This window comes from Felis catus, chromosome D1 (genome assembly GCF_018350175.1).
Source record: "Felis catus isolate Fca126 chromosome D1, F.catus_Fca126_mat1.0, whole genome shotgun sequence".
NCBI lineage: Eukaryota > Metazoa > Chordata > Mammalia > Carnivora > Felidae > Felis > Felis catus.
This window is the reverse complement of record NC_058377.1, coordinates 60,003,755-60,019,560: the sequence shown is the minus strand read 5'-3', so window position 1 is coordinate 60,019,560 and position 15,806 is coordinate 60,003,755. Positions and strand designations below refer to the sequence as shown.

The 15,806-nt window shown below is 38.8% G+C and overlaps 1 protein-coding gene across 8 annotated transcripts in view; it reads left to right on the top strand.

Annotated features, from left to right (window-relative positions):
• Positions 1–4: 4 nt before the first annotated feature.
• NUP98 (nucleoporin 98 and 96 precursor) overlaps positions 5–15,806 on the top strand; it is a 118,819-nt gene continuing 103,017 nt past the window's right edge. For 4 of the 8 annotated variants that reach the window (XM_011286592.4, XM_019811901.3, XM_011286591.4 and 1 more), the window contains exons 1-2: positions 6–153; positions 14,474–14,577. In XM_011286592.4, the coding sequence (XP_011284894.1) occupies positions 14,502–14,577 (76 nt within the window). In that variant the 5' untranslated portion in view covers positions 6–153; positions 14,474–14,501. Of the gene's footprint in view, positions 154–6,935; positions 7,011–14,473; positions 14,578–15,806 lie in introns of all 8 variants that reach the window. The other 4 variants (XM_045038799.1, XM_011286593.4, XM_023239472.2 and 1 more) reach the window with 2 other exon arrangements.

The window sequence follows — 15,806 nt, the reverse complement described above, 5'->3', positions numbered from 1 at the left end:
CCCTCTGCGCGCTGCGCCCGAAGCGGCGGTCGGTGGCGGTGGTGGTAGCGGCGGCGACGGTTTCCTGGCGGCCGCGCGCTGCTCTCTGAGCGGCGGGTGGTGGACGGGCCTAGGCCTTCACTCCTGACACCTCCCTTCCCCCACCGCACCGCGGTAAGTCGGGAGCCGGGGCGGTGGCGGCCCGGGACCGACAGGCTCCTCCTCTCCTCAGGGCGGGCGGGTGCGCGGGGCGTCCCAGGCCTCCTCGCCGAAGTCTCGCGCCCCGGCGCGCACCTACTGCCCTGAGGGAGGGGGCGGGGCCCGCGGCCCTGCGGCCCCAAGGCCGGGCTCCTCAGGCGCTGGGAGGGAATCAATATCGGTGGAGTATGGGCCCCGGGGTCTCCAGTTGCAGCCTGCGCTGGAGGAGCGTCCGTGTATCTGGTGGTACTCATTCATTTGCCTGGCTGTGATTAGGTGGGCGGGCCCTTTGCGGGGGCCGCGTCTTAACTCCCTGACTAGGGTCTCCCCAGCACTTTCTTGACCGTAGTGTGGGATGGGCTTTAATTTGTCTTGGCTACTTCACGGCTTGCCAAGGTTTGCCCGAGGTTTAGGGTGGGTGGGTCAGGAGTTTGTTAGCTTTTTAAAACAATATCTGAGAATTAAGGTCGGTTTAGTGGAGTAAAAGGTTATTTTTTTTGCCCTCCCACGTGTTCTTTGTAAAACTAGATGAGAAAGATGGGATATCTGGATTACTGTAGCCGGAAGGACCTTAGAAATTAAGCCAATCCTCCTACGGTACGTCACTAGCAAGTTTTATAGATGGAGAAACTGAGGCCAGAGAAGGGACGGGATTAGTGAATACCAGATCTGACTCAGTCTAGAAAACATTCTCGTGTATCACCCTCCTTGGGTGTTCCAGCCTCCCATTATTGGCGGCAGGGGTGGGGGGGGGGCATTCGGTAGTTGGCAGCAGTCTTCAGTAGCGTTTCCGTTCTGGTTGCTACCAGGTCTGTTCATAGTAAGGCAGAAGCTTCATATGCGGTACCCTGACCTAAACTATGAGAACTCAAAAGTTGGTTAAAGAATGTCAATGTTGTAACGTATTGGAAACGAATCGATAAGACTACATACATGTCTTTGGCTAGCTTCCTGTTTCAAATCTGAAATTTTTATTTGTATCAGCTGCTGGGGACTCCGAAGAGAGTCCAGTTAGTGACTCACAGAAGCATTGGAATAGAAAGCAAGAAATATAGACAAAGCTTAGAAAGAGAGGCAGCAGTTATTTTGTAGTTCTGGTACCTCGGAACTCATGGTTCCTTTCTGGTACAGAATTCAAAGTATTGTAGTAGAGTAAGATGAGAAAATGAAACTGTGTTCGGAAGAGGAAACTAAGTGGAAGAAAGAAAAGAGCAGTGATCATGATCTCTGACAGTCTTATAAATTCAGAAAAGTGCTGGTTAACTGGGTGACAGATGGTATGTTTACTTGGAGGAAGAAGTTAGCATATTAAAAAAAAACAACGTGGACAAATTGGAGGTACTGGGAAATACTTTGATAGAATTATTTTTTGACTCTTCATTAAGATTGGATGAAATTGAATTGAAAGTTGCCACTTTGGTCTATTTACATTGGTCAGATCATCACTTTGCTCTTGTTTAGATGACGAAGCAAAAACAAAACTAGTGCATAAGAGCAGAGGAGCAGTAGTTTAAACACTGAGATGTGAACTGTGTATTTTCTGTGACATTTTCTCAGTTCAAGCGTCACCCTCTTCTGGGAAGCCTTTCCTGGCATTCTGTCTCCTGTAAGCTTCCCTAACACTTATTTGATACTTCTATTTATAGCACAAATCATTTTGTATTTTAGCTGTTTATCTTATTTAGACTGTGGTAAATATTTTTGTCTTTGTATTCAAGTTGCTTGGCACATAGTAGGCCAAGTAGTTTTTCCTTGAAGGGATAAACAAATATGGAGCAGTTAAACCTAAAAATAGTCTATAAAAAGACTAAGTATATGTGTGCTCCTGAAATATGGGGCCTAGATAAGAAGACCCATACTGTTCGTATGTTACATGGTACTTTGGTATCTGACTTCATTCATGTCTACTAGCTCATAGATAGTTAAGAGCAAATAGAACTTTTAGGGAACTAAATTTACGGCTTGGAAGAAATTGGGTATTTTTTTGTGATATTGTGATATTTTTATTGTAGCAATAAACCTAGGAAGTAAGGGATAGTAGTTCTGATGTTTAATTTCCAATAGAGAGCACATTGTATTACATAGAGCATTGTAATAATGCAATTTGTTGAAAGGTTAGAAAGAAATTAATTTAACAATATAAATATTAGAGACAAGGCATGTAAACAACGGTTTTTGAGAATTTAGTGCATTTCTTTGGGTTTGGAATTGAACCTAAGTATTTGGCATTACATGTCTCTAGAGACGATTTTTCATCCTGAACACTGTTGAAATTTTGGGCCAGATAACTCTTTTTGTCTGGGAGCTGTGTTGTGTATTGGTGGATAGTTAGCAGCATTCTCCACCTCTACCCATTAGATATCCATAATACCCCCTTCCCAAGTTGTAACAATTAAGAAGGTTTCTAAACATTGTTAGATGTCCACTGGGAAGCAAAATTGCCTGGATTGGGAGATCACTGCTCTTGAGAATACATTACCAATATTTCAGTAAAGCCATACCTTTATCTTACCTGATGTATGCTTGTAAAGTCAGCTGTACAGATGCTTACATTTTGTCAAACTGTCCTTGAAAAACCCTTAAATTGTCAAAATCTGGTATCCGGCAGCTGAAAAGAGTCCTAGAGTGACTTTCTTTAGTTTCCTTTATTTCCGTGGTAGCCTCCCTTTCTCTGGGATAGAAATCAAGGTCTTTTTGAAAGGGGATAGGCCATTGGGTAAATAAAGCAATATCTAGTTCTCTTTTTGTGGAAGAGGGCAAAAGAGCTTGTAGTTGAATTGATGCGATTAAATGTGATGCTGTGGGATTCCATTATCTTTCGTATTACTGATACATTTGATGTCATATGAATATGCATTGATCAGAAGTCTTGTCCTTTTGTACTGGCACTGAATTGTCATATTGAAGAGTTTGTACTTAAAGTGTAATGCAGTTTTGTAGTAGAGAAATGAAAATTATTTCTTAAAATATAGCTCTAATTACCTAAGTCTGATACTAAGAGTGAGTTTAAGCTGGTGAGTAGTAGTGTAAATTGGAAGATGTCAAACTGGAATCTGGCAAATGAATTAGAAGGAGGCTGTAGGAATATTCTAGTACAGCAGTTCTCAAAATTTGAGGTCTTTGGACTCCTTTATACTTCTAAAAATTATTGAATACTCCAGAGAGCCTTTGTTTATATGGGTTATATCTACTCTTATTTACTGTACTAGAAAATTAAAATTAAAAAAAATTTTTTTTAAATATTTATTTATTTTTGAGAGAGAGAGACAAAGAGACAGAGAGACAGGGTGAGCGGGGAAGGGGCAGAGGGAGAGGGAGACACAGAATCCGAAGCCGGCTCCAGGCTCTGAGCTGTCAGCACAGAGCCTGACACTGGGCCTGAACTCCTGAGCTGTGAGATCATGACCTGAGCCAAAGTTGGACGCATAACCGACTGAGTTACCCAGGTACCCCATAGAAATTAAAAGTTTTAAAGATTTATTGACTTAAAGAAATAATCTCATTTGTTAACAATTTCATTTAAAAAATGAACCCCAAGAGTGGGGTTTTATATGTTTGTAAATCTCTTTGATGTCAGGCTTAATAGAGGACCACTGGATTTGCAGATCTTTTGCATTAGATAGTTGATAAGTTGTTTTGGTTGAAGTATGTTAAGAAAATCCTGCCTCATACAGAAAAGGGTGGGAAAGGGAGGAATGTTTTAATAACCTTTTCAAGTAATTGTAGGTATTCTCCTTTGACACTATACTTAACACGTTTCTAAAGATTTGTTGCAATATGGAATCTGAAACCATATTATTGAACTTTTGTACAGTGTTACATTAAAATTCATTGGTCTGTCTTGTACTTTGAATGTTTACCATGCATGATTTTATGACTTCATACATTGATCATTTAGAAATTATTGGTTCACTGGGTTATGCACCTCTTCCAAATGTTGACAAATTTAATTATACAGTTGTTAACATTTCCACCCATCTCATCAGCTAAGTCTTCTAAGAATTGGGAAGTTGGCAAGCTCATAGTTGTAGACATAATTCTAATTTTTTGTTTCAAGTCTGAGTAACCATAGTTTATCGTTTATTCTCTGAAGTAAAAATGGTGTTTCATGAAAAAAATCAGCTGGTTCAGCTTTCTACTCAGGTAATCACACAAGTGTTTTTCTTTGAGATAGCCCTTGTGTTTCCATTTACAAGAAGTGCTTTTGAGTATTTCCCATTTCATCTCAAAGAATAATCACGGAGTATTAAAAAGATGTGAGACACTTGGGTGGCTCAGTTGGTTAAGCATCTGACTTCATCTTTAGGTCATGATCTTGCGGTCCATGAGTTCCAACCCCGAGTCGGGCTCTGTGCTGACAGAGGAGCCTGGAGCCTCCTTCAGATTCTGTGTCTCTTTCTCTCTGCCTCTTCCCTGCTTGTGCTCTGTCTCTCTCTCAAAAATAAACATTAAAAAAAAGAAAAAAAAATCCGACTCTTGATTTCGGTTCATGTCATGAACTTGAGATTTGTGGGATCTGGAGCCTGCTTGGATTCTCTCTCTCCATCTCTCTCCGCCCCTCCCTCACTCATTCCCACACTCTTTCTCAAAATAAATAAACATTTTTAAAAAAGATGTATGCTGAAATATCAAGAATTAATACAATCAGTTTTTACTGCTTCATCAAAGGCATTCAAGTGAAAATGGATTTTTTTTTGTGTGCTGTAAGTGGGTGGCAGTGAAGAATTTAGTGACTATTTTAGAGCTTGGGTCATTGTCCTGATTCATGCTCAGGTTCCAGCACGAAATAGCAGGTTTGTTTTAAATATTTTTTTCAATGTTTACTTATTTTTGAGGGGGGAGTGGAGAGAGAGAGACAGAGCACAAGCAGGGGAGGGGCACAGAGAGAGAGAGAGACCCACAGAATCTGAAGCAGGCTCCAGGCTCTGAGCTGTCAGCACAGAGCCTGACGCGGGGCTCAAACCACAAACCACAAGATCATGACCTGAGCTGAAGTGAGATGCTTAACTGCTTAACTGACTGAGCCACCCAGGTGCCCCGGTTCCAGCAGTTTTATGTATCATTGGTTTTGCAACTCAGTGCTGAGGTTAGTACAGTTTAAAAAAAGAAAGTTAATGTTTTAGTATTATTATGAAAATAGTTTTGACTTCGTGGACATCCTCGAAGAGGTCTCAGAGACTTTTAGGGGCCTTCAGACCTCACTTTCAGAACCATTAATCTACATTTGCAACAACATGGATGGAACTAGAGTGTATTATGCTAAGTGAAATTAGAGAAAGACAAATATATGACTTCACTCATATATGGAATTTAAGATACAAAACAGATGAACATAACGGAAGGGAAGCAAAATTAATATAAAAACAGGGAGGAGGACAAAACAGACTCTAAAGTACAGAGAACAAACAGGGTGGCTGGAGGGGTTGTGGGGTGGGGGATGGGCTAAATGGGCAAGGGGCATTAAGGAGGGCACTTGTTGGGATGAGCACTGGGTGTTACACATGGGGGATGAATCACTGAATTCTACTCCTGAAATCATTATTGCAATATATGCTAACTAATTTGGATGTAAATTAAAAAAAAAAAGAACCACTAATCTAGAAAGGACAATGATTTTTCACACTGGTTCCTACAGCCCTAAGCTTCTTTGAGAGGGCTCAGCTGGTAGGGTTCTACTGTACCTATTCTTTACTTCAGCTAGAGCAGCTTCTCCTTATGTCTGTTTTATGTACTGGGTTCCATAGCTAAAAATACTTAAAAGCCACTAATCAAAGGAAGAAAGAACTGAGTGAATTAGAACTTTTTCAGGAAGGGAACAGTTCATCCTCCATGAATGCATTTTGCAGTTAGTAATTGCTTCATACCTTGCTTCCACATGCTGCTTTGACACAGATTTCTGATATCTACACACCTAACCCTTCTTGGTGGATTAAGCTTCTTAGGAAGAAATAGGTGAATGGATTTGTAGATTAAAGGTGTCCTGTTGGGAATAAGACTAAGGATAAGGATGTGAGTTGAGTGGAAGAGAGTGAGTGATCAGAGTGACCTGTGTGTGTGTGTGTGTGTTGTGTGTGGAGGGGGTGTTTGTTTTTGTTGTTTACAGTGATATTTTATGGTTGTATTAAATGGTCAGTAGGTGACAGTGAAGTATTGGGAAATCATTTTATGTGTGGTTTTTTAACGAGGCATTGAGCAGTCAAGGCTTAGAGGGAGGGGAAATTAATTTACACTTTAAGAATATTGTAAAATATATTTTGAAAAGCTAAAGAAAAACCTGCTTTTGGGGCCTCTGGCTGGTTCAGTCACTGGAGCACATCTCTTTTGGGGTTATAAGTTCAAGTCTCATTTTGGGTGTAGCGATTACTTAAAAAAAAAAATAAACCCTGCCTTTGAGGCGCTCTAGTTTGAGACCTTTTTGTCCTTTAGTGTAGGCCAGATAATCCCTATTGTTTAATTGTAGAAATTGAGATCTAAGAGGTTGAATATTATGACAAATACAGTTACACAGTACCAAGTGGCAGGGTGGTTTAAATTCCTTTTTTAACTTTAAATTTTGAATTAATTTTAGATTTACAGAAAATTGCAAAGATAGTAGGTGGCGGAGAGTTTTAAATACAGATTTGTCTCACTCCAAAGCTAATGTACTCTTCACTACTTTATAAAATGAACGTTATGTTAAGAGGATGAAAAATGGTGCTCAGCACTGTGAAGAAAGGAGTTGTATTAGATAATATAGACTATTTTTAATTAATTTACAGCCTAATGGAAGATATTGAGCAAAATCCAGATGCTTTTTACTAGAGCGGCAAACAACTCATACACTCAAGTGGCAGGTATGACAACAAATATATTGCATAACTAAAAGCAGCTGGGAGGTATTAGTTTGTAATTATGTAATCGGGTTTGGAAAGGGAGAGGGGTGGGGATATGTTTTCATACTGATAAGAGTCTGAAGGGTCTAATCTAAGACAGTGTGAAGTAGGTGAGGCTTGAATGGCAATTTTTATTTAAAAATTTTTTTAAGATTTTCTTTTTTTTAAGTAATTGCTACACCCACCATGGGGCTCAAACTTAACAATTCCGAGATCAAGAGTCACATTCTCTACTGACTGAACCAGCCAGGGACCCCTGAACAGCAATTTTTAGGGAAAAAAAAAAAGGGACATAGTTTTTAGGGGAGAAAAACGAATGTTCTAATAAAAGGAATGACTTGATCTGGGATTGATCATAGGGATACAGTAAAACAAGAAGATAGCAGATGGTTTTGCTGGGATGTGATATTAGGTGATTAAGACTACGTCAACTTCTGGAATTCTAGCTGACTCTCCATCCTTCCTCTCCCATTCAAGGCAAAAGTGAACATTTTTCCTTTCAGTTTAACTCTGGATGATAATTCCCACCAGAGTATTCTAGTATTTTTGTGAAGATTAGAAGAAAGGATAAATGAAAAAGTACTTTATAAACTGAGAAGTACTAGTTCATTCATCTAACAATTATTTATTGTTCTTGCTCTTTACTGAGTTTGGTACAAAGGAACTCAGTGAAGGGGAAAGGAAAAATTACTTCCCAGTTGTGTAACTTTCTGTTGTCAGAGAGCAGCAAGCTTGCTTAGTCATTCAGATGCCACTCAAAATTGGCAATTGCTGGGTTGTAACCATGTTTTAGGGTCTGTGCACCACTTTTCTGAAAGACGACTAAGTTTTGTCATGCCCAGAGTTCACAAAGCTCATAAAAGTTGGAGATATGTCAGGTTATTAAGCTTTATTTGGGACAGTGGGGGAATACTGGACACTGATGTCTGTTATTAAAGCTGCCTCTTTCTTGTATCTGACAGTCTGAATTATTAATTAAAAGATGTAACACAGAGAACAAAGTAAATTTAAGGGCATTGTCTTTTTCTGTATGGCACTATTTCATTTTAATTTTTTCTTTCCAAATATGTCTTATCCAAAAAAAACCCTATAATGAGTGTAGATAAATCCACCCATGAAGTAGTTAATCTTTGGAGGAAAGTTCATCTAGGTGATATAAATTGTCAATCCATAAGAGCGGTTACCTTTCTGATGACCAGAAATCTCACGTTTGCCAGAGAAGTGCCTCTTTCTCCTGATAGTGCTAGATCACAATTGCCAAATTTGGGGGTTATAGCTTCCTTATTTAATGAATGCAAAGCGATTTTTCCTTTTAGTTCATTGTCTAGGAGCTCTAGGCTCTGTATGCACAGCTAATAGTCAAAAGTAGCTTTGTGGAGGGGCGCCTGGGTGGCTTAGTGGGTTAAGCGTCTGACACTTGGTTTCTGCTCAGGTCATGATCTCACAGTTCCGAGAGATCGAGCCCTGTGTTGGGCTCTGCAATGGCAGCACGGAGCCTGCTTGGGATTCTCTCCCCCCCCCCCCCTCAGTCCCTCCCCCACCTTGTGTGCATGCTCTCTCAAAATAAAAAAAGTAGCTTTGTGGAGTCAAAAATAGCTTTGTGGTCCTTGGCAAGTGACTTCTTGTGCCTCAATTTCACCACTGTAAAATATGGATAAAAATACCTACCTCTTTGGATTCTTGGGAGGTTTATGTGAGATAATTCATTATTTATTTGTTTGTTTATTTTTTGAGAGAGGGTGCAAGCAGGGGAGAAAGGGAGAGAAAGAGAAATTTCTAGGGAGGCTCCACGCTCAGCTCAGAGCCCAACACAAGGCTTAATCCCACGACCCTGGGATCATGACATGAGCTGAAATCAAGAGTCAGACGCTTAACCAATGAGCCACCCTGGCACCCCCTTACTTTTATTTTTTTAATGGAAAAATAGAGTTAGTGCAGATATCTGTCTACGTCATCTAGATCTTTTGTTGTTGCTTTAATAGAGGAAATAAACATGATGGAAAAGTTTGGGTCCTCCAAATTCTCTCTGCCCGATGTCTCATTTACCTTCCTTTCTCTAGAGGCAACCACTTTAATGTATTTTTTCTAGTCTCCCTCTTTACTTTGACTATGTATGTACATATCCATAAATAACAGTGTATTGTTTTTTCTATTGTACGTAAGCTGCCAAGTGTATCTTTTTGCAGTTTGCTTTTTTCATTAAGCATGTTTTCCTTGAAATAACTCTCATAGGGGTAACTTTGTCCAAATGTTCTGGTGGTGTCCTATTCTTGATATACCATATTCTGGGTACGTATGTAGTGGAGTGCTCTGGTTTATTCCTTTAGTTGGGTAATTTAAGGTTAATTACATCACTACCTAATGAACTGATAAGTACATTATATGTTTATGCTGATAAGTATATTATATGCTTATCATATGAGGGAAGCTGGCCTTTGATATTAAAATAAAAGGCCAGATAAGATAGGTACACAAATACCCATTCTTAACCTGTGTACCTTATTTATCTGGTGCTCATTTCCCCTCTTTCTAATTCCCTATGGTCCAGTTCAGATTCTAAATACCCACAAATTTTCCCTCACATTTCCTGCTCAGATTCTGACCTAATTTTGACGACTTGTGCTTCTTGGCACTTACCTGATCTTCCAGTTTTAAATGTGTGGGTCCTTTCTCAGGTTATATCAGAAGTTACAAACTCAAAATCTGTTGAGGCCAGGCAGCTGATGGAAATAAGTGATGTTGGGTAGGTATTGTGGCACATTGGAGATTAAAGATTATATGGCTCTTACCAAAGGGGACATTTGCTACTAAAACTCCAGGCTGTTATTGGTTGATTGCAGTTCTAGTTTGCTTAATCATTAGGTTTTTTTATGAGAGGCCCCAAATCTATTTTTCTGCCATAACCCTGTTTTAAATGTTATCAGCTAGTTTGAGCTAATGTATACATACACACACAAACATTTCTATATACATGCATACTTAGGTATATGTGAAATATGCCATATTTATAACAGGTCAAACAAAGAATTGTCTGCCAGTCGTATCCAGCCTTTTGTGATTGCTTCCTTTTTGCAACCTCTTAATTAAATGACAGATTCTACCAAGAATCTTCCCTTCCATGGCTTTCTTTTGTTGTGAGAATTCATGAAACATGATTTTAAGTTAGAAGTTACTTCTAAAGTACCTTGATCATTCAGCCTGTGCTTAAAAAACACTAGGGGCACCTGGGTGGCCCAGTGGGTTAAGAGTCTGATTTCAGCTCAGGTCATGATCTCATGGTTTGTGAGTTCGAGCCCTGCATCCGGCTCACTACTGTCAGTCTGTTGGCGCAGAATCTGCTTTGGATCCTCATCTCCCTCTCTCTTCCCCTCCCCCTCTTGTGTTCTCTCTCTTAAAAACAAAACACAACATAAAAAACACTTAAGTGGTGATTGTCATTAATTTAGAAAATGAGTACAGTTTACCCTTGAACAAGCGTTTTAACTGCACATGTCCACTTACATGTGGCATTATTTCAATAAATATGAGAGTACTGTAAATGTATTTTCTCTTATGACTTTAACATTTTCTTTTCCCTAGCTCACTTTACTGTAAGGATGCAGTAAGTATGGGCGCCTGGGGGACTGAGTCGGTTAAGCATCTGACTCTTGATTTTGGCTCAGGTCATGGTCTCACGGTTCGGTTCGTAAGATTGAGTCCTGAGTCGGGCTCTGCATTGGCAGCACAGAGCCTGCTTGGGATTCTCTCTTTCCCTGCCCCTCCTTTGTGTGTGTGCATGTGCTCTTTAGCTCTCTCTCTCAAATAAATATTTTTGAAAAAGAATGCAGTACATGATACATATAACATACAAAATATGTGTTAAACAACTGTTTGTTATTGGTAAGGCTTCCAGTCAATAGTGGGTTATTAAGTACTTAAGTTTTGGGGGAGTCAAAAGTTAGAACACCTACTGCATTATTTAAAGGTCAACTGTATGTTTCAGACCCTACGTTAGGTTCTGGGATAGTAAACAAATGATACTGTCCATTACCCAGACAAGTTCATTGTGTATTGGGGAGAGTTGGAGATGTCAGAAGGTGAGCTCCCTGGGCAGCAGACTCTGAACTGGAGGTAGTCCTGCATGAGTTTTATTAGACAGTGCTCTTAGGATCAGCACGTTGGGAGAGAAGAGGAAATTGAGTTGTGATACGATCTTAATGAAGGACTCAACCAATCCTGTGGAGAATGTGAAGCCAGGAAGAGCCTTTAAAGTTACCCTTAGTTGGAGTGAAGAGGCCTGATTTTGCATATGGGCTAGTCCTAGGAAGAGGATATGACATTCGGTAAGGTAGCTCTTCAGCAGAGGCAGTTCTGAACAGGACTGACAACTGAGGGTTATCTTTCGGTAGTACTTCTCAGCAGCTGGGACAACAAATCCTTCGGTCTTGAACGGAGATCTGTGTAGTTGGTATTATAACAGTGTCCGCTATAGTCAGAGTCAACATGGATACTTGTAAACAAATCATTACGAGCTGTGTAAGCCCAGCAGAATGACTAATTGTTAGAGGAAGTTAGGAAAGGCTTATAGAAGAGATGACATTTGAGCTAGGTTTTGAAGAATGAATTAGGTTGTTTGGAAGGAGTAAGTGTAAGGAAGGGGGCATCTTTCATTGAGTCACTGAGATTTCATAACATAGGCAGGAAAATGATTTATTTGAAGGGCAGAGAGGTAAATTATTCAGTTTCTGCCAATTGTAATGAAAATCATGAGGTCATTTGCAAAAATCTTGGTTTGTTTCCATGGTGATAATTAAAAAAAAACCAATTTAAGTCCCAGTATGATCAGGTTTGAGATTAAGCCAAGCTAATTGTGTCCAGAACCAAAAAGATAGGCTGAGCTTGAGTGAGAAGCTTTTATTCTAGGAATCCAAATTGGATTTTGGTTCCAGCATTGTCTCTCATCCTTGAGTCAAAAAGATAGGCTGAGCTTGAATGAGAAGCTTTTATTCTAGGAGTCTAAATTAGATTTTGTTACCGGCATTGCCCCTCATTCTTGAGTCTGGAACAGATGAATTTCCTTAACACTGAACACGTTATTGTTTGTTGCTTAGTATGTTCTCTCCTAGGATTGAGGGTATCTATGGGGAGTCAGAAGATAGGTTAAACTGAGGTTTTTCCACTTACTACTTCTTTGACCTTGGGAAATTTGGTAAACACTTGATCCTGTTTTTTTCATCCTGAAAGTACAGGTAGTGATACATAATACCATCATATTAGGATTGTTGAGATAATATATAAGAGCCTATATACTGTTAGGTGTTTTCCAGGGTATTTTATTGCTACTTAAAATCCCTTTGTGAAATATATGTGTGAGGTTAGGTTTTTGTTAGGATAAGATTATTAAAAACAAATTTTGATTGTTATGGAGCTGTGGGTTTGGTCTGTAGAATTCAGTACTATGAAACCCAAATAAACATTAAAATCTTCAACATAAGGATGAATGTCACAGAGGAAAACTATTACTTGGCTTTTAAATCCGGACATGTCTGCTCTGTAGATGTCAGATTTACATGAACAACAGATTTCTGATTGTGGGGGTGAATAAGAAAATGGATGACAAAATTATTGTAATAACTTTATTACAGTTCACAGTTTTTTGCTGTGCTGATGATGGGTCAAAAAATTTATTCAACAGATACAGTAAAGTGAGCATATAGGGGCTCTGACTCAAGACAGCAGTATGAGAGGGATTGTGGTCAAAATGGAACTGTCCAGACATCTAACCCCTAGCACAACTGTCAATTCTGAATGCACTGTTGAAAAACAAATGTATAGATAGATAGACCCATAGCCAGGTCTAGACTTCTGCTAAGCTTCCAAGAATATTTTCCCTGGAAAGGAGAGTTACCAGTTAATAGGCTGAAGGCCCAGTCTGTCACTTTGTGACATCTGTTAAATTGAGAAGAGAGGAAACTTCAAGCAGATCTCGTTACTGAAAGAGAAATGATGATTACATGAAATATAGTCTCTAGTTCCACGAGAATGCATTAGAGTCACTTGAACCTTTCAAAATACAAATGTCTACATCCTAACCCTGGACATTTTGGTCCTCATTTCTAGAATAGGGCCTGGGGGGTTTTATTTTGAAAAGCTTGTCAGCTAATTCTGATGTGGCTCTCTTGAACCACTGGTTCACTGAGCTTTGTTTAATTAGAGTTATTAAATTCATGGATGTGGATAAAGAATTAAGTGTTGGAATTTTTTTTTGTAGGAGAGTTTAGGGGACAGAATGTTGATTTCTGTAAAACCATTAGGTATTTAGGGACAGCTTCATCTTTTCCAATGTTGCACAGAATGTTTCGGTTGTTGGAATAGCTGGAAGTACTAAAGGGACACTGGAACATTGTGGGGAGTGCTTCCAAATGTTGTATTTAATTCTATTATATGAATGAGGCATGATTTTACTAGAAGAAAAAGCTGTTCCATCATGTGTATATAATAGAAAAATCATTCTACCTGTCACAGAATCCAGATAAGCACGATTGGCTGTTTTTGAGTTTTTATATTAAAAATACATAGTTTACTCAGTATTTTCTTGTCTGCTGATATGTAAGTGGTAGCAGATATCTTAAGTTTAAGGAAAATTTATGAGGGGGACAGTGTTTACTTTGGAATAAACTATACCTTTAACTTGTTTTTTGGTCAAATCTAGGGGAGAGCAAACTTCTCTTTTCTACTTGTTGAAACACTTTGGTCCAACTCATTAAGTACATAGTTTAGATATTGCAGGGGAATCATTCATATGAGGTGGGGAGGGTTTCACCAAAGATTTTCTGTAATGTTTCCAAAGAGAAAAGTAGGGGACCATAAAGAATGGTCTTAAGAAGTAAGACTCAAAGAGAATGTCAGAGCACCAGACTCTCTGGCATTTGGAGATGGGGGGAGGGGTATGCATAGTTTAAGGAACATTTAATATTGTAACATTTTATATACCAAAAATAATAATAATAATAATAATGATAAGGCAAAAAACCTTTTTGCAATGCAAACTATAGAAAATAAAGCCTGACAAAAATTTTAATTTCTCAGGTGATTGTAATAGCAGAATATCATTGTAATTTTTAATGGATATTGTGCATAACCTCCTAGATCTGGCATAGTGGACCTAAATCCTTCATTAAAAGGGAGCTTTAAAAAAAAAGTTAAAAAACATGGTTTTAAAGGGATGGTTGATTATTGGTGGGATCTGAAGTTTAATCTCACATTATGGTACTGATAATTCAGCTTAATTTTAGAAGATCTTTTATCATTATAGAGTTTTAGGATATTGAATGAGATTAAAGATTATGTTATAGTTTGAATGGGCCTCAACTTGTAAAATGACATATTTTTTGAAAGAATTAATTCTGTGGTCTTTAAAAAGTAATATTTTTTTCTTCTTTCAGCTATCTGAAGCAAAGACTCATTTTGAAGATGTTTAATAAGTCATTTGGAACGCCCTTTGGGGGTGGCACTGGTGGCTTTGGCACAACTTCAACATTTGGGCAGAGTAAGTTTTACAAAAGAACAAAAGAGGGGGAAAATATTAAGCTATTCTTATTAAGAACAAATCCATTCTGATGGCTGAAATAAAAAACACAAGATATAACAAATGTTGGCGAGGATATGGAGTAAAAGGAACCCTCGCGCACTGTTGGTGGTAATGCAAAATGGTGCAGCCACTGTGGAAAACAGTAGGAAGTTCCTCAAAAAATTACAAGTAAAATTACCTTAAGATCCAGTAATTCCACTGCTGGATGTTCACCCAAAGAAAACCAAAACACCAATTTGAAAAGATATATGTACCCCTATGTTTATTGCAGTGTTATTTACGATAGCAAAGATACAGAAACAACCCAGTGTCCATCAATAAATGAATGGATAAAGAAGATGTGTATATATACAATGGAAATTTAGTCATAAAGAATGAGATCTTGCCATTTGCAACAACGTGGATGGACCTAGAGGTATAATGCTAAGTGAAATAAGTCAGGGAGAGACAAATACCATATGATTTCACTCATACGTGGAATTTAAGAAACAAAATAAATGAACAAAGGAAAAAGGGACAAAAGAGCAGACTATTAAATACAGGGTCTGAAACGAATGAAAGTCTGAAACTAGGGTAACACTGTGTGTTAATTATACGTGAATAAATACATTTTTTAAAAGAACAAATCCATTCTGATAGCTTTAGACAGGAATTTTATTCATACTTTGGTTTTCATAACAAATTTTCTTTGAAAAATGACCAGATAGGGGTGCCTGGGTGGCTCAGTCGGTTAAGCGTCCAACTTCAGCTCGGGTCATGATCTCCTAGTTTGTGGGTTCAAGCCCCACATTGGGCTCTCTGCTGTTAGGACAGAGTCTGCTTTGGATCCTCTGTCTCCCTCTCTCTCTGCCCCTCCCCTGCACACTCTCTCTCAAAAATAAATAAACATTAAAAAAAAGAAATCAAATAAAGATGCCCACCATCACTACTTCTATTTTAAAAAAGACTGAGGGGCGCCTGGGTGGCTCAGTTGGTTGAGCATCAGACTCTTGGTTTCCACTGAGGTCATGATCTACAGTTTGTGACTTTGAGCCCCAATATATTGGGATATTCTCTTCCACTCTCTCTGCCCTTCCCCTGCTTGCTCACTCTCTCTCTCTCACTCTCACTCTCAAACTTAAAAAAATTTTTTTTTAAATGATTGGATGATAAGATCTTGTTAAAATTTTTTGAGAGAATAGAAATAA